Source organism: Falco peregrinus, chromosome W, assembly GCF_023634155.1.
Source record: "Falco peregrinus isolate bFalPer1 chromosome W, bFalPer1.pri, whole genome shotgun sequence".
NCBI lineage: Eukaryota > Metazoa > Chordata > Aves > Falconiformes > Falconidae > Falco > Falco peregrinus.
The window spans coordinates 29271268-29294574 of NC_073743.1; the positions used below are offsets into that span (position 1 = coordinate 29271268).

Consider the following 23307-nt stretch of genomic DNA (forward strand, 5'->3'; position numbering starts at 1 on the left):
TGTAGGTGCAAGCCTGTGCAGAAAGTGGATGGAGTTGGAGATGGTTTCACAGGAAGTGGTCAACAGACAGGCACATCTGCTGAACATACTATAATTGCCCAAAGTCAACATCATCAACAGTTTTTAGGTATGAAAAGATGTGTTATACAGTTGTATCAATAAAAGAAACCCCATTATTGCCATGAACATCATCATACAAATACAATAATTATTTTAGTTATGTTGCCCTGTTTAAAACTCTCACTGATACAAAACAAAAAGACATTCATAGAAGCTCTATGTTCTATATTGTAAGACTTCTGCAATACTTAATATGCATCATGCAGATATAAAAGAAAAAATGTTCAAAATCTATTCGCATAGTAGATTTAAAATATATCGCAAAGCATTTCTATGAAGTATTTTATATAAAAATGCATATTGAAAATCTTTTCCCTAAAAGCTCATTAATTTCCACTGGATTCCATTTTTTTTAATATGCACATAAACTGAGATTATATTTTTGCACTGCAGTTGTGTTGACAAGAAAGTGTATTGAGTTTGTGCTGCAACATTATAAATTGAAAGAGTCAAATACCTAAACCAGAAACCCAAGGCTCATGTTTAAAAATGTGCATTCATTGATGGGGCTAAGCATATCAGTTTCTCAGTTTTGGAAGCAAATGGTAATTTAGCAATTTGCTAATGTAAAAAAACTTATTAAATGTGTTATTGCAATAATTGTACACTTAGTTTTGAGTTCATATATTGGGATTTTGGAGCACCACATCCTTTGGCCTAACTTTGCTGTTACTGAAATCATTGGGAACCTTAGGTTATAATTCACATTTTTTAATTTTCTCTTCCACCATCTCTCCAGTTGACAGTGTATTTTCCCCTCATACCAGTGTATCTCTTGGAAACATTTATGAGAAATAATAAAAGCACATGATGGCTACATTTGAAAGTCTTGTAAATTTCAAATAAATACATGCTGCTGAGTCTGCTAAACCCTAACATGCATGACAATGCAAAAGCTATTCAGCTGATCAGAAAAAAACTATGTCTCTTATGCACTGACATGAATATTCTGTTTCATCCTGTCATATTCTGAAAATGTGTCATAGCTTTTTTTATATACAGGTACAATATGTATGTGAAATGATTTTTATCTCCTATCTGTTGAGTTTTAAATTTAACATTTCCTTTTGCTTAAAAAAATAGCCAGCTGGTTTGTTCACAATTTTATTGCAACTTTAAAATATATTAAATATGAAAGACATTCCTCTTTGGGCATTATGACCTTCTAGACTTTATTACGTTACATCATCCTTATATGTTTTCTAATTGAACTGTAGTTGGCAACATTCACAATAACTTTATTATGTTGTCATGGAAACAGATGCATCTCGAGTACTTCCAGAGTTTGGAGAAGTTGAAATATCTTCTCTGCCAGATGGTACTACCCTTGAGGACATAAAATCACTGCAAAGTCTTTATCGAGAGCACTGTGAGGTAAGAGAAAAGAGGCATTTCACATAAATCATTCCTTGAAAACACATCTTCTAGTGAGAATCAGGATGACTGACACAAAACACATTACAGCCAGCCTACTTGTATCTGATGTGCTCCTCAAATATTTTGCTTATTCCATTGGAAAGGACATTTGCAAAAAAATTTCTGAAATTTCACTCATTACAGGGAAAGAAAATAACATATAATAAAATACCAATACTGAAATCTAATCATATGTAGGTTTTGAGAATTTTTGATAAATTGAACTGTAGATAATATATAGAGAGTTTTGCTTTTGTTTATAGGAGTTGAAATCAGATTAAATTATTATTTCTAATGTTTATATTAAAGCCAAACTAACTCTTTCCTTCAAGTTTTAAAGAAGCAGGTTGTTTAAGAATGTAAGGCCACATTTCATATTGAATAACGTTTTAAAAAATATCGTTGAAGGTGTTTTGCTGATTGACTGGATACCAAGGAAAAATGAATTCCAAATCAAATACAAGAATAAATGCAGTTTAGTATATTGCACTGTAATAAAGGAAAATAGCATGCAATATCATAAAAGGAAACAGTACTAGTTATTATGCACAATATGATAAAAGAGCAATAGGAGCAAAGCATCAAATCATTACTGCAAAGCATTACAGAGACTAAGAAAAGGATACATCACCAATTACCACCTTAACATCGTCCAGGCCCACACTTCAGCTGGGAAGCCCCATTGCAGCCAGCGCCAGGAGTCTCCCAGTAACCAGGAAAATTCCTACATGGTGTGTCCACCCGTAGGTGAGGCTTCTGGCCCAGTCTCAGAGCCTGCTCGCCTTTATACTCAGTGAAAAACAAAAATAGTTTACACACCTAGTGTATGTAAACTTTTAAGTTTAGGCAAATTTAATAAGAATAAGATTTTACGAATGTAAGGTTCACACATGCCAGGGACAATGGCCAGACGCTCAAGCGTGGTGGAGTTACCGTCATAGCACAGCTGCACACAATATTGATTGTCTGGATGGTCCTGCTCATACCTTGCTTGTTTGGGAGGCTCAGGACAAACACCACCTGCTCATTAAAGTTGTCCTTGAGCTCCCTGTCCAAGTTAAGCAATCCCTAATTAAAGACAAAGGCTTTTTCATAAGAAGTAATCATTTTAATAAATTTTCACCACATGCTTTAAGACATGTAATGTAGTTACAAAACTCATGAAATAGCAGGTTTCTTTTGTGTTTGTAATAGTGTTAAAAGTTCTGTTTAGGTGAATTCATCTGATATATGAGCTTAGGCTGTTTTCTGGTGGCTTCCTTGTATTTGCATTTGTCCTGATCTGATTCTCTGTCCACACTAGTATGGACAGTTGGAAAATTTGTTGCTAAAAAGTTTTTAAAAAGGATATTATATGTTTATTTATAAGCATACATTTTACTATTTTTTCTGTAAAATGACCAGGGGTGGAACTATAGCCTTGGGAGGAGTTAGGGTGTATGGGGGAAGGGATGATATAGAAGACTATCTGCACTTGTTTTATATTTTCTTAGGCAATACTGGATGTTGTTGTGAATCTTCAGTTTAGCTTGATAGAAAAATTATGGCAAACTTTCTGGCGCTATTCTCCCTCTGCTCCAGCTGATGACACAGCTATTATTGAACTGAGGTCAGTAAATGTCTCTTTTTGTTTACTGTTCATCATCATAATATAACAGCAGGAGTCAAATCAAAGAGCATCTTAGTTTTACATATAGGCTAAGAACCTTTTCTGGTATCAATTGTTTTTCAGGTTAAATTTGTGTTGTCTGCAATTTGACATATAGGCTGTTGCTATATGTCAAACTGCAGCCTTGAAATGATTGTATACATTTATTTTTTCCTTTGTTTAGATGGCTAAAGTTAAAGTATCTTTTCACAATATACTGTACGGTTCGTTTAAATTGCAAGGACCATTTTTATCATAATTTATGGGCTGGAGCAGAACTTTATAGGCCATATAACTCCATATAACTCCAGTTTCATATGAAGAAGTTAAAGAGTTTCAATTGAACGTAACAGAGACATTTATAAAGTTTCTATTAAATAATCGATTTCAAAGTCCATTGTGCTTTTCTTATCTGTATGTAAATGCATTTTCATTTGTTACATTTATTCACACCAGCAATCTGAGTGAAATAGAAAGTCGACTTCCAAAAGGAAAACTGATTACTCTGTGCAAAAATGAGTCTATTCTGAAATGGATGGGTAATTGTGACCATGTGATGTACCAGGCTTTGGTGGAGATTCTCATTCCTGATGTCCTTAGACCTATTCCTAGTAAGTTAAACACAGATAACATCTTGTAAGACTATGTTTTGGTTTGTTTTGTTTTGGATTATGTGGTTATTTTTTTGTGACTCGTGAAACTTCTGGGAATTATTTGGAAAGATGTAAACAGAGTGTGTCACCTTTCCTTAATTCTGATGAGTAGGAAGGTGTACTAGAGTTGATGTAAGCATTATATTTAAAGAAAAGGAGAGTGGATATTTCACTGCACTTAGAAAACTCTGTAGAAGTTTTAAGAATATTTTTCCCTACGGAATATGCTTTTGCCACTGCAAATTCTAATTTTTTATTAATTTTAAGATTAAAATAGGTTCCTTTACATACTGGCTCGAGTCTACCTGACAGCTATGAATGCACTATGGCCCTGAGCCTGAGTCTATTAATTTCAGACAGTCTTTTCACTGACTTCAGTAGGCTTTAGTTTAAGTTTTATATATACAAGTTCTAGTTATTAAAAAATCAAAATGTATATGCTATGTCATTTCATTTTTGGATAATTAAATGTTTATGTATTATCAGTGACTGCTAAAACTTTATCAGTTTTGATACCTATTAAACCAACATAAAACTGAAACATTTTAAGTCCTGTTTATTATACCAGTCTACTATACTTTCTGTTCTGTTATTTCCAGTATGAAAGATTCATCAATTGATTCTAGTATTATGGCCAACTGACCATTATGAGGATTAGAGATTTCTTTTTAAAGTTGATTTTAGAGCATCCATCATTGCTCATGCATGGTATTTTTTATGGCTGCTTTTGGTAGTAAATTATTTTCAATAGGGTTTCCAGGCAGTATAAATTTATTATATAGATTTATTACGTTTTGTATGTTTTGTTAAAAATTAAAAAGAAATTATAACTACATATCTATAAAATATAATATATAATATTAAAATAAATTATGAAAGAAATATTAGAAACTAACAAGGAAACATCTGTGAAATGCCTCAAGGAAATAAGCTCTGTTCCTCTAAAAGGTGACAAGGTTGATAGGCCCACTAAAATGCCTCTATAGCAATGCATGCAGCATAGGTAACAAACAGGAAATGATGGAAGCCGCTGTACACCTAGAAAGCTATAATATATTTGCTATCACTGAAACTTGGTGGGATGAATCGCACGACTGGAGCGCTGCAATTGATGGCAATAAACTGTTCAGAAAGCACAGGAAAGGAAGGAGGGGGGGGGATTGCCTTTATGTAAAAAATTGTATTGACTGCACAGATCTGTCTTTGAGAAAAAGCGATGAACAAGTTGAGAGCTTATGGGTAAAAATAAGGGAAAAGCCAACAAAGGAAACCTCACGGTTAGTGTTCACTACAGGCCATCGGATCAAGGGGAGGATGTTGATGAAGCACTCCAACTACAGGAAGCATTGCGCTCCCAGGCTCTGATCCTCTTGTGGGACTTCAATCACCCTGAAACTGGCAATGTCTCTTCTCACATCTCTCAATCCCCTGAACCTCTAGACAGGGACTGGGAGAATGAAGTTCCTCCCATCATAGGAGGAGATCAGGTTCAAGACCACCTAAGGAACCTGAGCATACACAAGTCCATGGGACTCAACGAGATGCATGCCAGGGTCCCGAGGGAATTGGCTGATGTAGTTGCTAAGCCATTCTCCATTATATTTGAGAAGTCATGGCAGTCAGACTATGTCCTCGGTGACTGGTAAAAGGGAAACTGCACCCATTTTTAAAAAGGGTAAAAAGGAGGACCCTGGGAACTGCCAGCCAGTCAGCCTCACCGTGGTGCCTGGTAATATCATGGAGCAGATCCTCCTGGAAGATATGTTGAGGCATATGGATGACAGGGAGGTGATTAGAGACAGCCAGCATGGCTTCACCAAGGGCAAATCATGCCTGACTAATCTAGTGGCCTTCTTACGCTGGAGTGACTGCATCGGTGGACAAGGGAAGAGGTATGGATGCCATCTACCTGGACATCTATAAGGCCTTGGATATGGTCCCCCACAACATTCTGGCCACTAAATTGGAGAGAGATAAGTTTGATCGATGGACTGTTAGATGGATATGGAACTGGCTGGATGGCCATGTCCAAAGAGTTATAGTCAATGGTTCCGTGTCCGAGTGGAAACCAGTGACGAGTGGTGTCCCTCAGGGGTCCATATTGGGACCAGTACTATTTCATATCTTCATCAACACAGACGGTGGGATTGAGTGCACCCTCAGCAAGTTTGCAGATGACACCAAGCTGAGGGATGCAGTTAATTTGCTAGAGGGAAGGGATGGCATCCAGAGGGACCTGGGCAAGCTCGAGAAGCGGGCCCATGTAAACCTCATGAAGTTCAACAAGGCCAAGTCCAAGGTCTTGCGCCTGGGTCAGGGCAATCCCCAGTATCAGTACAGACTGGGGATGAATGGACTGAGAGCAGCCCTGCAAAGAAGGACTTGGGGATACTGGTGGATGAAAAATTGGACAATGAGCCAGCAATGTGCACTTGCAGCCCAGAAAGCCAATCGCATCCTGGGCTGCACAAAAGGAAGCATGGCCAGCAGTTCAATTCCGTCCCTCTACTCCGCTCTTGTGAGACCCCACCTGGAGTACTGCATCCAGCTCTGGGGCATCCAGTTCTGTTAGAGTGGGTCCAGAGGAGGTCCACGATAATGATCAGAGGGCTGGAACACCTCTCCTATGAGGAAAGGCTGTGAGAGCTGGGGTTATTCAGCCTGGAGAAGAGAAGGCTCCAGTGAGACCTTATTGCAGCCTTACTATATATAAAGGGGGAAGAGAGAGACTTTTTACTAGGGCCTGTAGTGACAGGACAAGGAGCAACATTTTGAAACTGAAAGAGGACAGATTCATATTTATATTTAGGGTTCAGGAGCATATCTGAAATGCTTGTACACCAATGCACATAGTATGAGTTTCATGGTTTAACCCCAGCCGGCAATCAAGCACCACGCCACCACTTGCTCACTCCCCCTCACCCAGAGGGATGGGGAGGAGAATCTGAAAGGGATGTAAAACTCAAGGGTTGAGATAAGACCAATTTAATACGTAAAGTAAAAGCCACGCATGCAAGCAAAGCAAAACAAGGAATTCATTCACTATTTCCCATGGGCAGGCAGGTGTTCAGCCATCCCCAGGAAAGCAGGGCTCCATCACGCGTAACGGTTACTCGGGAAGACAAATGCCATAATGCCAGATGTCCCCCTCTGTTGCGACGGAGGGAAGACACAGTCGCTCAATATGAGTGATCAGCAGACTTCGTTTATTGTCCCTTACAGTCACCTTTTATGCCTTGTTATAATTAGCTCATACATATTACAAAAGTTAAGCTCATTATTGGTTAGTTGCCTAAATACCAAGCCCGCCCCTAGTTTCTCTTCTGTAGTTATCTGTTCCCACCTGCAACATTCTTTTCCCACCAAAATCTTCCTGTTATTGTGTAACAAGAACAGCCAAAGACAGTGTATTTTTGCTTTACTTCAGATAAGCTGAGAGCAATGTGCATTTTTGTCCAGCCAGCTGGACTATGTCTATGTGAACTTTTTCAGCTAGCCAGTTATCCACACCCCTCTTCCTTCTTCTTCCCCCAGTTTATATACTCAGCTTGACGTCATATGGTATGAAATACCTCTTTGGCTAGTTCAGGTCAGCTGTCCCGGCTGTGTCCCCACCCAATTTCCCGTCCCCCTCCAGCCCTCTCACTGGCAGGGCCCAAGGACCTGAAAAGTCCTTGACTTAGGATAAACATTACCCAGCAACAACCAAAAACATCAGCTTCGTATCAGCATTGTTCTCACACCAAATCCAAAACACATCACTGCACCGGCTACTAAGAAGAAAATTAACCCTATCCCAGCTGAAACCTGGACAATGAGAAAGAAACAGGATGAACTGGTAGTGCTGGTTAGTTCCCAGAACTATGATATCATTCTTATTAGTGAGACTTGATGGAATGAGTCCCACGATCGGCGTGCTGGGATGGAGGACTACGTGCTGTTCAGGAAGGACAGGCAGGGCAGGCAAGGTGGAGGTGTTGCACTATATGTAAGGGAGAGGTTTGATTGCACAGCCCGTACAGTTAGCGGTGATGTGGTAGAGAGCCTCTGGGTGAGGACTGGGGTGGGGTGGGGGTGTGGAAAACAAAGGAGATGTTGCAGTGGGTATCTACTACCGATCGCCCAGCCAGGATGACAGCACTGATGAGTTCTTCTGTAGGCAATCGGGAGAAATCTCTGGATTGGTAGCCCTTGTTCTTATGGGAGATTTCAACTTCCCAGACATCAACCGGGAATATCATACTGCTAGAGATGAGCAGTCTGTGAAATTCTTGAAGTTTGTGGGAGATAATGTCTCGGCACAAGTACTCTGTGAGCCAACTAGGAAAGATGCCCTCCTGGAGTTGTTGTTTGTGAACAGAGAAGGGCTTGTGGGAGACGTGATGGTAGGTGGCTGTCTTGGCCACAGTGATCACAAAAGGGTTGAGTGTAAAATTTTCAGTGTAGTGAGAAAAAAAGGTCAGCAGAGTTGCTACGCTGGGCTTCAAGAGAGCAAACTTTAAGTGATTCAGGGAGCTACTTAGCAGTGTCCCCTAGGAATCTGCTTTTGAGGGCTTAGGAGTCCATGAGTGCTGGTCAGTCTTTAAGAACCACCTTTTAGAAGCACAGGAGAAGGCAATTCCAGTGTGTCAAAAGTCAAGCAAGCAGGGCAGAAGACCACCTTGGCTGAACAGGGAACTCCTCGTGGAGCTCAAGAGGAAAAAGAAATTGCATGATCTCTGGAAGCGAGGTCGGGCTTCACAGGAAGAGTACAGAGCTGTGGTTCATATATGCAGGGAGAAGACACAAAAGGCCAAAGCTCAATTAGAGTTGAAACTGGGCAGTGTTGTGACAAACAAGGGCTTTTTAAAGTACATTAACGGCAAGAGGAGGTCTAAAGTAAACATTGGACCGATACCTGTTGAAGATGGTCACCTGACTAATAGCGATGCAGAAAAAGCAGAGGCATTCAATGCTTTTTTTGCCTCAGTCTTTAATAATACTGAGAGACTTCGGGCTGCCCAGTCCCCGGAGTCGGAGGACCATGAGCGTGGGAACAGTGACTTTCCATTTGTGGACACTGAAACTGTAAGGGACCAGCTGTATCATCTGAATGTACACAAGTCCATGGGGCCTGATGGGATTCACCCCAGAGTTCTGAAGGAGCTAGCGGATGTTACGGCAGTACCCTTCTCGATCATCTACCAAAGGTCTTGGGAGTCTGGGGAGGTCCCCGCTGACTGGAAGCTAGCCAACGTTATTCCAATTTACAAGAAGGGCATGAGGGAAGACCCAGGGAACTACAGACCCGTTAGTCTAGCCTCAGTTCCTGGGAAAATTATGAAGATCATACTGGGTACTATTGAAAGGCATTTAAGGAATAATGCAATCATCGGGCACAGTCAACGTGGGTTTACAAAGGGAAAGTCTTGTCTAACTAATTTGATATCCTTCTATGGTAAGGTCACCCACCTAGTGGATGAAGGGAAGGCAGTGGATGTAGTCTTTCTGGATACTGTCCCTCATAGCATCCTTCTGGACAAGCTGTCCAACTGTGAGATGAGCAGGTACATGGTGCGCTGGGTGAAGAACCGCCTGAACGGCAAGGCTCAGAGAATTGTAGTGAATGGGGCTACATCTGGCTGGCAACCGGTCACCAGTGGTGTTCCTCAGGACCCAATTCTAGGGCCAATTGTGTTCAATATTTTTATCAATGATCTGGAAGCAGGAATTGAATGCACCATTAGCAAGTTTGCTGACGATACCAAACTGGGAGGTGCTGTTGACTCTCTTGCAGGACAAGAGGCCTTGCAGAGGGATCTAGATAGATTGGAGCATTGGGCTATGATTAATGGGATGAAATTTAACAAGTCCAAATGCCAGATTCTGCACCTAAGATGGAGTAATGCCGGGCACGAGTATAAATTGGGAGAGGAGTGGCTGGAGAGCAGCCCTGCGGAAAGGGATCTGGGGGTGCTGGTTGACAACAGGCTCAATATGAGTCAGGAGTGTGCCCTGGCAGCCAAGAGAGCAAACCGCATCCTGGGGTGCATTAGGAGCAACCTGATCTAGTGAAAGGTTTCCCTGCCCACGGCAGGGGGGGTTGGACCTTTAAAGGTTGCTTCCAACCCAAACCATATGATGATTCTATGATGATGATCTAGAGAGCTATGGCCCCTCCAACTACTGATGCTAGGACCTGCACTCACTCCCGTAGCTGACACCAGGGGCCCCAGGGTGCCTACACCCCCCCAGTCTGACTCCAGCAGCTGGGCACTGAATTTCACTCACACACACACAGGTCTCACCAGCAGCTGGCACCTGTTCCTTGCAGCACACATACACAGGGGACAGAGTGTGAGATTAAGCAGAGAGATAATTAAGAAATGATTTAAAAAGAAAATGTAAGAAAATAGGACAGACTGCAGTGATCAGGCATAGGGCTCAGCCAGACAAGCGTACTGACTGGCCCCTTTTTACCTGTGACAGGCCTGTTTTATCCCCCTTTCTGTCTATGCTCCCTCTTGGCTTCTCCCTGCTTCCCCTTCCCCCTGCAAGTCCCTTCATTGGTTTGCATAGTTCTATTAATTCCCACATCCCTCCCAGTTTGGTGTCTGGGATCGCCCCTGGTTTAACAACTTATCAGTTGCAAAGTTCAGGTTGATCTTCCTGGAAGTGGTGCCTGTAATTTAAATTCCTTCCTAAAACATTTACTGTATGTTTTGTATGTCATGTTAAATATTAAAAAGAAATTTCCTATTTACAATTCAGTATAATTCTTGTAAATACTAAGTTTTATATCCTTTCCGTGGACCAAACAATAATCACTTTATAAAGCTGGATTAATATTTTAAGACATAGAACCTCAGCTATCCTTGTAGCTAGCAAAGCTACTTTTGATACTGTAAATGACACCTGTCATGGTGACTTCAAGTGTAATCACAGAACCATAAAATAGTAGAGTAGTTGAGGTTGGAAGGGATCTCTGGAGACTGTCTAGTCCAAACCCCCTCCCAACCCTCGCTCAAAGCGGGATCAACCAGAGCAAGTTGCTCAGAACACCGTCCAGTCAGGTTTTGAATATCTTCAAGGATGGGGACTCCACAACCTCTCTGGGCAACCTGGTCCAGTGTTTGACCACCCTTAGAGTAAAAAAGTTTTTTTCTTAGAGTTTAAACGGAATTTCCTATGTTTCAATTTGTGCCCATTCCCTCTTGTCCTGTCACTGGGCACCACTGAGAAGAGTTTGGCTCCATCTTCAATACATCCTCCCATCAGGTATTTAGACATATTGATAAGATCCCTCCTGAACTTTCTCTTTTCCAGGCTAAACAATCCCAGCTCTCTCAGCATCTCCTCCTATGTCAAATGCTCTAGATCATCATAGTGGCCCTTTGCTGGACTCACTCCAGTATGTCCACATCTCTTGTACTGAGGATCTCAGAACTGGACACAATACTCCAGGTGTGGCCTCCGAGCTGAGACTAGAGGGGAACAATCACCTCCCTTGACCTCCTGTCAACACTGTTCCTAATGCAGCTCAGGATACCGTTGGCCTCCTTTGCTGCAAGGCCACGTTACTGGCTCACGTTCAGTTTGTTGTCCACCAGGACCCCCATGTCCTTCTCTGCAAAGCTGCTTTCCAGCCAGTCAGCCCCTAGCCTGTACCGGTGCGTTGTGTTATTGCTCCTTAGGGGCAGGACTTGGCATTTCCCTTTGTTGGACTGCATGAGTTTCCTGTCTGCCCATTTCTCCAGCCTGTTGAGGTCCCTCTGAACGGCACAACAGCCATCTGGTCTATCAACCGCTCCTCCCAGTTCTGTATCATTGGCAAACTTGCTGAGGGGTGCACTCTGTCACATTGTCCAGGTCATTAATGAAATTGTTAAACAGTATTGGCCCAAGGATCAACCCCAGGGGACACCACTAGAGGCTGGCCTCCATCTAGACTTTATGCTTCTGATCACAACTGTCTGGGCCTGGCAGTTCAGCCAGTTTTCAGTCCACCTCACTGTCCACTTATCTAACCTGTACTTTATCAGCTTGTCTATGAGGATGTTATGGGGGACAGTGTCGAAAGCCTTGCTAAAGTCAAGATGAACAGCATCCGCTGCTCTCCCCTTGTCCGCCAAGCTAGTTGACTCATTGTAGAAGACTTATCATATTGGTCAGGCATGATCTCCCGCTCCTAAATCCAGGCTGATTCCTACCAAGCACCTTCTTTGGAAATGGCTTCCAGGACTATTTTCTCCATCATCTTCCCAGGAATAGAGGTGAAGCTGACCATCCTGTAGTTCCCCAGATCCTCCTTCTTGCCCTTCTTGAAGACTAGAGTGTCATTTGCTTTCTTTGAGTCCTCAGGAATCTCCCCTGATCACCATGACCGTTCAAAGATAATTGAGAGTGGCCTCGCAATGACATCAGCCAGCTCCCTTAGCACTGATGGGATGGGTGCATCCCATCAGGTCCCATGAACTTGTGCATCTTCGGTTTGTTTAAATGTTTCCCTAACTGGGTCCTCCTCTATTGAAGAGAATTCTTCCTTGCTGCAGACTTTCCCTCTGGTCTCAGAGGCCTGGGATTCCTGAAGGCAATCCTTACCAGTAAAGATTGAGGTGAAGGCGGCATTCAGTACCTCAGTATTCCATCAGGTCCCCCACCTGATTCAGCAGCAGGCCCACATTTTCTCTGGTCTTCATTTTGCTGCTGATGTACCTGTAGAAACCCTTAATGTTGACCTTCACATCCCTCACCAATTTCAACTCCAGGTGGTCTTTGGCTTTCCTAGCCCCATCTCTGCACACTTGGACAGTGTCCCTGCATTCCTCCTGGGTCACTTGCCCCTTTTCCCAGCTCCTGTATGCTTCCTTTTCGTGTTTCAGTTTAGTTGGGAGCTCTTTGTTTGTCCATGAAGACCTGCCACCTTTGCTTGATTTCCTGCTCATTGTGATGGACCATTCTTGAGCTTCAGGAGGTGATCCTTGAATATCAAACAGGTCTCCTGGACCCCCTCTGCTCTCCAGGACTGTCTCCCATGGGATTCTTCCAAGCAGGTCCCTGCACAGGCCAAAGTCTGCTCTCCTGAAGTTTTGAGTTGTGATCCTGCCATGTGCCTTGTTCCCTCCTCTCAGTATTCTCAACTCCACCATCTCATGGTCAATGCAGCCCAGGCTGCCCCCCCAACCTTCACATCACCGACCACTTTGTAAGAATTGTAAGAAAAGCTTCCTTGTTTGTAAGAATTGTGTCCAGCAGAGTGTCTCTCCTTCAGCCCTGTTTTGCTGATTACAAGCTCTCTCTTTTCCATAACACCCTGCACCCTTTGCTTGCCAACCCATTCCACCACTCCCTCGCTTGATTGTGGGTCGTCATCTCCCTCCTCTGTCATTTCTAGTCTAAAGTTCTCTTCACCAAGCTGGCCAGCCTGTTGGTAAAGATGGTTTTGCCCCACTTGGTCAGGTGGATCCCATCTCTCTCTAGCAGTCTTCAGTCCTTAAAGAAGGGTCCCCATGGTCGTAAAATACAAATACCAATTGTCATCCCCAGCTGGGCAACCAACTGTTGACCCAAAGGATCCTTCCGTTCCTCCTCAAGCCCTTGCTTCTCACTGGAAAGATCAAGGAGAACACTACCTGGACCCCCATGCCCTTGACCATTGACTCCAGATGCACGTAGTCACACTTGATATGCTCCAGGTCTCCTCCGGCAGTATCGTTGGTGCCCATGTGAAGATTCGCAAGTAGCAATAGTCTGAGGGATGAACAAACCTTGGCAGTATCTCCACAGCATCCCGTCTCCAACCCCCAGCAAGCAGTAAACCTCCCAACACATCAGGTCAGGTCAGCAGATGTGGGCCCCCGTCCCCTACAGCATGGTATCTCCCACTATTGTCACTTGCCACTTCCTTCTGGTGCTGCTGCATGGCTCAGACTTAGTTAGCTCGAATGCTTCATTGGACAGAGTTCCCAGACCCTCATCTGCTGTGAGGGTACTGAACCTGTTCTTTAGTTGGAGATATGCAGGTGGAGCAGGAGCCTTCTTCCTGTTGCCAGAAGCCACAAGCTTCCAGCCTTCACCATTTCCTAACCCAATAAGCACAGGCCACCTGATCCTCCTTCAATGCAGCTGAGGGCTCAGGCTACAGGGTCTCGAAAAAGATCCAGTTGATCTCTTTCTCACTGTCTCTGATATCACGTAGTCTGCTGACCTCTTCCAGCACCTCCTTGGCAGCTGCCAACTGTACCACTGCACACCTCCTGCAGGCAAGGAAACCGTCTCCCTCTGCCCCAGCCTTAGTGAGAGACCCCAGGCACTCATTGTACTCTGAGAGCTGCATCTTCCCTCGGGAGTTCGGTCTGGATTGAGGCCTCTGACATTATAGGGATAGTTGCTCTGATGGCTGGAGTTGGTGCCCTGTGACACATTAACACCGTTGCTCAGGACATGGATGCTGTTCTCTGCAAAGTTTCTGGTCCCCTTCTGAGCAAAGTGCTGCATGTTAGCTGCCTCTGTTAGCTATGCTGTAAGAACCAACTCAGGAAAATATCTGCCAGTACTGCTTTGTAGAAATACCCCACCATAGGCAGTTTTCTTTTTCTCTGGATAATCAGAAAGTTACCAACAGCAGGTAGCCAAACAAATGGGAAAAATGTATTTAATTTAGTAAGGATGTAAACTGATAATTCTATTTTTATGACTTTCATCTTTTTTTTTTTCTTTTCCTGATTTTCAATATTGGGGGGATGAGGAATAATCCTCAAAACCTACTCTGTCACATAACTTCCTAATAAATATTACCATAAAAGAAATTAACAGTGAGGAAAAACCTTTTTGAAAAACAAGCTCTATGTAAAATTTGGTCAGTTGAAATTTTTGTGAAAAGCTTTTAGTGGCCACAAAATGGATGAAAACCTACTGTGTAGGAAAAAGCCCAAATTCTTTGTTTAAAAAGAAGTCAAACACTCTTTACCTGAGTCAGGAGTAACATTGATTATTATCTAATGATTCTAGCAAAAGACCAGAGCCACTGTCTTTTCTCTAATAATACAGTGTTTAGCTAGAAAGAGGGAATACTATTTATTTAGAACTTAGAATTCCTCTTTCTTCATAGCTAAAGACTTTTTTTTTTTCTTTTTTAAATCAGGATGACACTGAGCTGCTGCTTTCCACACATATTTTTTAAAACAGATCATCCTGTAATACAGTGGGGTGAAAAAGATCTTATGTTAGGTGTTTTACATAGCATTTGTCCAGAAAAAAATAATAATTCCTTAAAGAACTAAATATCATTGACACATTATTTACAGTATTCCTTATACTTTGACTCTTATCCTGAAGGTAATAAATTAACATGAATGAATGCTTAGTTAATTAGTAAGTGCATACAAAAAATGTTTATGTAGAAGCATAAGTGGGTTAGATGATTGACAGTGCAAAAGAGTGTTTGTTCTTTGCCTGGAAACCTCAAGAAAGAAAAAGAAAGGAAAAAAAAAAAAGACAAAAAAGCCTGTTCCATGGAGCTCATACAGAAGTTAAGAAGTTTTATAAATCCAAATTAAATTTCAGATGAGCATCCACATTTGGGGGCAGTTACATAAACTAGTTATCACTACAAATTTGAAGAAAAGGATGCTGTGAAAAATAAAATATTTCTTTCTTTATAAGTAAATTGGCTAACTTTGCTAGCGGAAGCTCCTAATTACAGAATTAATCAATTACTCAAGTTGAAAAAGAGCATTTCTCACATTAGGTGACTTCCATTAACCATTCATTCTTACTCTACAAAACATGGTGTTTTGCCTCATAAACAAAATCCAGTCTTTACTTGCACTGTTTCTTCTTAGATGGGGGGGGACGGACAGACGGGACGACGACACACGACTCATTTAAAGATAATATGATCTCCCTTTTCTAGTTTTTTCTTCTTCATTACTGTAGCAGCACTCGTTCTTCACCACCAAGATTTCACAGCAGTAAGAGCAATCCTACCTTCTGTTAGTTAAACACATTCTTATATATTGCTTATTGATACTGTCTTTGAACACTGCACATTGCATTTTGTTCTTCGGAACTAAAATAAACAGCATGTTGGCAATGGTTTGGGGTACTTTGAGCTTACTTGAGGAAACCACAGTATTACAATAATTGCCATTTCCTGCAGGTCTTCGCTCTTTAAAAGCAAAAGCACTCAGGCAAAAACTGAAGGTGGAAAATTAATGATGGAAGCTTTCAGGAGATAGGAAACAATTGCTGCAATTACTGATGTACCTGTAGGAATGCCAAAAAGAATTTTCACTGCTGATCATAAGGTTTTTTTAAAGGGTCTTAGGTGAAGTGGCCAGTTCTGTTTGTTAAATCAGAAACTAAATAATTGTTACATAATATAGAATCAAAGAATAATTCAGCTTGGAAGGAACCTCAGGAGGTCTCTAGTCCAACCTCCTCCTCAAAGCATGGTCAATGCTGAATTCAGACCAGTTTGCTCAGGGATTTACCCACTCAGGTCTTGAAAAGATCTAAGGATGGAAACTACACAAACTTCTCTGGACAACCAGTTGCATTGCTTAACTGTCCTCCTGGGTTGCTTGTGCCCCGCTTTGTTGTCCCTCTAGCAGATATTGGGGTTGTTCAAGTCTCTCATGAGAACCAGAGCCTGCGAACATGAGGCTTATTCCAGTTGCCTGAAGACAACCTGTATTGGTTTTACATGGCAAGGTATTGGTAGAGGTGGGGGGTGCAGGGACAGCTTCTATGAGAGGACACCAGAAACTGTCCCCATGTCAGAAGGAGCCAGTTTCAGCTGGCTCCAAGATGGACCCACTGCTGGCCAAAGTCTGAGCCAATCAGAGACAGTGGTAGCACCTCTGTGATAACATATTTAAGAAAGGGTAAAGTCTGCTGCACAACAGCAGCTGGGAGAAAGGAGTGAGAATACGTGAGAGAAACAACTCTGCAGACACCAAGGTCAGTGAAGAAAGAGGGGGAGGAGGTGCTCCAGGTGCCAGAGCAGAGATTCCCCTGCAGCCCGTGGTGAAGACCATGGTGAAGCATGAAGGTCATGAAGGACTGTCTCCCGTGGGAGGGACCCCACACTGGAGCAGGGGAAAGAGCATGAGGAAGAAGGAGAAGGCAGAGACAAAACATTATGAACTGACCGCAACCCCCATTCCCCATCCCCATGCACCTCTCAGAGGGAGGAGGTAGAAGAGTTGGGAGCAAAGTTGCGCCTGGGAAAAAGGGAGGGGTGGGGAGATGGTGTTTTTAGATTTGTTCCTATTCCTCATTATCCTACTCTGTTTAATTGGCAATAAACTAATCTCCCCCAAGCCAAGTCTGTTTTGCCTGTGACAATAAATGCTGAATGATGTCCCTATCCTTATCTCGACCCATGAGCTTTTCATCACATTTTTCTCCCCCATTCTGTTGAGAAGTGATAGAGCAGCTTGGCGGGCACCTGGCAGCCAGCCACGGTCAACCCACCACAAGACTTCATCTACTTCCTCCCGATCAGGCAGTCTGTATCAGATACCCACATCATCACCCACGCTGGTATGTCATCTAATCCAGACCCTTAAGCTCTCAACTGGCTTATCATCCATCCCTAGACAAATCTCCATGCATTCCAGATCCTCTTTCATATAGAGCACTTTCTTGGCTTGTTTTCCCTAAAGATTCTGCATCCATCCATTGCAGCATCAACTTGTATGAGCCATTCCACAATATCTCTGTGATCCCTGAGGTCAGAGCCCTGCAAGTGATCAGAGACATCTAATTCCTCCTATTTTCCCCCATGTTGCATGCATAAGTGTGCAGGCACTTTGGAGAGGCATCCAGTCGTACCAATTTCCCCAAAAGGGCATGAAAGCTTTCCCATAATGCTGATCTCCTGACACTTCCTTAGTTATGTGCATATGCTTGAAGTGGTCCACTTTCAACCCTGTTTTGTTGATTATGAGGTCCCTCTTGCTTACCCCACATCCTTTGCTTGCCCATCCAGTGACTATCTATGACTTCCTCACTTGACTGTTGGTCATCCCTTCCACATCATTCCTAGTGTAAAGCTCTCCTTGCCAGGTTGGCAAAGCTGTTTGTGCCCCACTTGGTCATGTGGATTCGGTCTCTCCCTAGCAGTCCTCCATCCTCAAAGAGGATCCCATGGTCATAGTGGCAGAAAGTCTAGTTGGAGGACAGTAAATAGCAGTGTACCCCAGTGATCAATACTGGGTCCAGTACTGTTCAATGTCTTCATTAGTGATCTGGATGATGGGGCAGAGCGTACCCTCAGCAAGTTGGCTGATGACACAGAACTGGGAATAGAGGCTGATACATCGCAGGGCTGTGCTGCCATCCAGAGGGACCTTGACAAGATGGAGAAATGGGCTGAGAGGAACCTCATGCAGTTCAACAAGGGGAAGTGCCAAGTCCTGCCCTTGGGGAGGAACAACCCCATGCACTGGTACATGCCAGGGGGGCCACCCATCTGGAAAGCAGCTTTGCAGAAAAGGACCTGGGGGTCCTGGTGGACACCAGGTTGAACATGAGACAGCAATGTGCCCTTGCCACAAAGAGGGCTAACGGTATCCTGGGATGCATTAGGCAAATTATTACCAGTAGGTCCAGGTAGGTGATCCTTCCCCTTTATTCAGCACCAGTTGAGTACTGTGTACCTGGAGTCCTGTGTCCACTTCTGGGCTCCCCGGTACAAGAGAGACATCGACATACTGAAAAGAGTCCAATGATGGGACATGAAGATGATTAAGGGAATGGAGCACGTCTCCTATGAAGAAAGGCTGAGAGAGCTAGGACTCTTTAGCCTAAGGAAGAGAAAGCTTGGGGTGGGAATCTTCTCAATGTATATAAATACCTGAAGGGAAGGTGCCTAGAAGATGGAGTCAGGCTCTTTTCATTGGTACCTAGTGACAGGACAAGAGGCAATGGGCACAAAAAGAAATACAGGAGGTTCCATCTGGCCATAAGGCTCTTTTACTATGAGGGTAACTGAGCACTGGAGCAGGTTGCCCAGAGAGATTGTGGAGTCTCCCTCCATAGAGATATTCAAAAGCCATCTGGACATATTCCTGGGAAACTGGCTCTAGGTGGCTCTGCTTGAGCAGGGGGTTGGACAAGATGACCTCCAGAAGTCCCTTCCAACCTCAACCATTCTGTGATTCTGTAAAAACTGAAAACCTTGCTGCCAGCACCAGTCACACCCCCAATTGTTGACCTGCAGGATCCATCCACTCATCCTCAAGCTCTTTCCCCTCACCAGTAAGATCAAGAAGAACATTAACGAGCCCCCCCTGTCCTTGTCCATTTCCCCCAGTCATATAGCCACACTTGACACTTTCCAGGTAGGTTTCCCCTTGGCAGTATCATTGGTGCCTACATGGAAGAGCAGCAGAGATGAATAACCTGAGGGCCAGAGAAGCCTTAGCAGGATTTCAACCATGTCCCACATCCAAGCCCACCTCCCTAAACAATTGGTCAGTTCAGCACGTGGGAGTCTCCATGCCCCTCAGTAGTAAGTTACTCACTACTTCATGACTCAGGTTCACCCAGCATCGATGTTTTGTTTGACAGACCTCCCAGCTCCTCATCTGCTATGAGGGCACTAATTCTATTTTGTAGTTGCAAATCTTCAGGTGGAGGGGGAGCCTTCCTCCCGATGCCAGAGGTCACAAGCTTCCACCCTCCACCATCACGGGAGTCTCCACTTCCCAACCCAATAAGCACAAACTCTCCTGCCCCTTCAGTACAGTTGGGGGTTTGGGCTCTTGAAGCTACAGGATTTCAGAGGAGAACTGGTCAATCTCTTTCTTATCATCTCTGATGCTATACAGTCTGCTGACCTCCTCCCGTAACTCCTTTACATGGCAACACAGATCCTTAACAAGCACACACCACCTGCAGGCTATAAGACTATCTTCTACTGCCCCAGCATCAGCAAAACCCCAGGCACATCCTACAGCCCGAGACCTACAGAACTGTATCCTCTTTCTGGAGCTTCACCTAGACCAAGGCCTCTGACGCTCCAGGGACAGTTGCCCTAACAGCTGCTGGAGACCATTTCCTGTAACAAACTGCTGACTGTTCATTATGCTCTAGGCTGGCGCTTATATAGGCCACTCCTAGTATTTGCTGAAAGGGTGCTTGACTGTACCTAATCAGGAGTCAGCTGGAACAAAAGCTCAATGCCCTCTTTAATCAAGAACACCTGACAGAACCTGTTAAAACTGCTAGAGCTTGCTGGAAATCGGTCTCCTGTAGCTAGGAAGATGCAGTTAAGGAGCACTTAAGCCTTCTAGATGCACACAAGCCCATGGGACCAGGTGGGATGCATCCAAGGGTGCTGAAGGAGCTGACTGATGTCATTGCAAGGCAACTCTCTATCATCCTCAAAAGGTCGCAGCAACTGGGGGAAGTTCACGATGACTGGGAAAAAGTCATATCACACGCTTCTTCAAGGACAACTAGGAGGATACCGGGACCTACAGGCCAGTCAGCCTCACCTCAGTCCCCAGAAAGGTTATGGAACAAATCCTCCTGAAAGCTATTTGTAAATACATGAAGGACAAGAAGGTGATTGGGAGCAGCCAACAGGGATTTACTAAGGGCAAATCATGCCTGACTAAACTCATTGCTTTCTATGACAAGGTGACTGGCACTGTGGACAAGGAGAGGCAGTGGATGTTGTATACCTTGACTGAAGAAAGGCCTTTCACACAGTCTCCCATAATCTCTGTATCACCAAACTTTTGAGATAGGGGCTGAATAAGTGAACAATAAGGTGGGTGGAAAAATTGCCTAGACTGCTGGGCTCAAGGAGTTGTCATCTGTGGTGCAAAGTCCAGCTGTGGGCCAGTAACTAGCGGGGTCTCTCAGGGATCAGTACTGGGACCAATGCTGTTTAAGGTCTTCATTAGTGACTTGGATGATGGGACAGAATGCATTCTCAGCAAGTTTGCAGATGACACCAAATGGGAGGGGGTGTGTGTGTGCTCTATATGCTGGAGGTCAGAGGGACCTGGAAAGGCCAGAGAAACGGACTGATGGGATCCTCATGAAGTTTAACATGGACAAATGCCATATCTTGCATCTGGGAAGGAATAATCCCATGCAGCAATATAGACTGGGGGGGGGCTGACTCTCTACAGAGCAACTTTGCAGAGAAGAACCTGAGGATCCTGGTGGAAAGCAAGCTGAATATAAGCCAGCAGCATTTTGACTGTTAGATTTGTGTGTCTGTCACTGTGCTTTCTTCTTTCCATCCACTGGTCCTTGCAGAAAAGTGGACAAATGCATCCTGGGCTGTGTTACCAAGAGTGTAGCCAGCAGGCTGAGGGAAGTGATCCTTACCCTCTGTTTAGCACAGGTGAGACTGTATCTGGAGTCCTGTGTCCAGTTTTGGGCTCCCTGGTACAAGAGAGATGTGGACAGACTGGAACAAGTCCAGCAGAGGACCACAAAGATGTTCAGGGGGCTGGAGAACATAACATATGAGGAGAGGCTGAGAGAACTAGGCCTGTTCGGCTTGGAGAAGATAAGGTTCAGGGGATACCTTTTTGCTCTCTACAACTACCTGATGGGAGGATACAGAGAAGACAGAGCCAGACGCTTCTCAGAGGTGCACAACAATAGGACAGGAAGAAATGAATGCAAGTTGTAATATGGGAAGTTCTGGTTAGGTATTAGGAAAACACTTTTTTTCCATGAGGGTGGTCAAATACAGGAACAGAAAGGGTGTGGAACCTCTATCCTTGGAGGTGTACACGACTTGATGGGACAAGTCCTTGAGCAACCTGATCTAATTAGACCTGCTTTGAGCAGAGGGTTAGACTAGATCACCTCCGGAGGTACCTTACAACCTAAATTTTTCTATGATAAATTATCAACTATACTAAAATACAGTTTACAGATGGATGAAATAGCACTACAAGTTATGTTGTGTCAGCCAGCTCCTCCTTCCATCTCCTTTTAAGGTGCTATCTATAAATGAAATCATTAGCAGTTATATCAGGAAAATCATATAGGCATCATCTCCTGTACGGAGGCAACTTTTCTGGTCAGTGTTTTTATTTTGGTTTGGTTTTTAAAGTTCTTTTTCCCAGGCAACCACGCATTTTGGCTCTTTGTTAGATTTGTATGTCTGCCACCATACTTTCTTCTTTCCACCCACTGGTACTTGGCTCTTGCCTTTCCAGTCACTTTCATGAGCTCTTTATCTAAGACCAGAACCCTTTCCTGCTTACTGGATCATAGTTAACCAGCCAACTCATGTTTTCCTTTCCTCCTCACTGACTGGCCCTAGTTGCTGTTTTCACGTGTAAATGAATTCTGGGAGGGCTTGAGGGTTCTGTTGGAATCAGGCTAGCACATGGCTATAAAAGGAGAATGAAAGATTATCCATGTTAATAGTCATAGAACATTTTCCATTCCCACCGCAGGTTTAGTACTTGCTCCTTTCAATGCTTTAATAGGATAGCTTCCTTCAACCTTATATCCTAGCCCTGTATATGGAATAGAATAGACTTTTTGTTCATAGATTAGGCACTAGAACCCAGAGTTGACATAATTAATAGCAGAAGCAACAGCTGCAAAGAGATGCCCCATTTAGGACCACTTGGAGCACATCCATTGGTCTTTGGAGCATTTAACATATAAATAGGGTAAAACAAACATAATCCTCTGCTTAATATATTTGAGCTATAAACTCAGGCAAAATTTCATGAGCGGCAATAAACCACACGCTCCCAACATCACTGCTTGGTTTCATGTCCATAATTGAAAGAGTAGAAGTACTAGAGCGTTTAAAAGAAAAGCTTACACAAGGGTGGATGAAGAAATATATTTTCTTCTGTCTCAACAGTTCAGTGTCTTTGGCCGACATTTTTCAAAAACAAGTTAGCCTGATAAGGCATCCTACATAGAAATTTTCAGTCTCTGATTACAGTTTAACAATGTTATGAGCGACTTTCAGTTTTTACAGTATCTTAAACAAGGACACATTGGCACATTGGTCATTGTTAATAATAAGCACATCTTAACAGACCCATTTAAGACAGAAGATTGATTAGATAAGAGCAAAGAAAATCAGCAAATTTTGCAAAAAGCCTTGAAGGTTGGCTTTCCAGTGCCATGAACAGTATTCCACAGAGAACGATACAAACCAAGGTAAACAAAGCACGTGAAACAGAATATTCTAAGAGACAAGCAAAAAGACATATTCTCATTCCTCTCCCTTCCTTCCTTTGGAAAGAAATTAAATATGTATCCATTACACTAAACAGTAAAGAAGTTACATAATTGTTTTCTGTAAGTAATGACTGCAGCTGCCTCAGCAATTGCCAGTAGAATTTCAACCAGAAGAACAGGAGGCCCACACAAAGACTTCTTTATTACACAGATGATCATATTATAACAAATTTAGATAATCCTTCCTATCAGCATAACTTAAAACTTGTCCATAAACTTAAGTTTTTTCCCCAAACAACA

General features: G+C 43.3%; 1 protein-coding gene across 3 annotated transcripts in view; it reads left to right on the top strand.

The window, feature by feature from the left end:
* LOC129783029 (transcription factor RFX3-like) overlaps positions 1 to 23307 on the top strand; it is a 192447-nt gene that overhangs the window by 160184 nt on the left and 8956 nt on the right. For 2 of the 3 annotated variants that reach the window (XM_055792685.1, XM_055792686.1), the window contains exons 8-11: positions 6 to 127; positions 1382 to 1494; positions 3030 to 3145; positions 3641 to 3795. In XM_055792685.1, coding sequence (XP_055648660.1) covers positions 6 to 127; positions 1382 to 1494; positions 3030 to 3145; positions 3641 to 3795 — 506 coding nt within the window. Of the gene's footprint in view, positions 1 to 5; positions 128 to 1381; positions 1495 to 3029; positions 3146 to 3640; positions 3796 to 5131; positions 5787 to 23307 lie in introns of those variants that run through there. The other variant, XM_055792687.1, reaches the window with a different exon arrangement.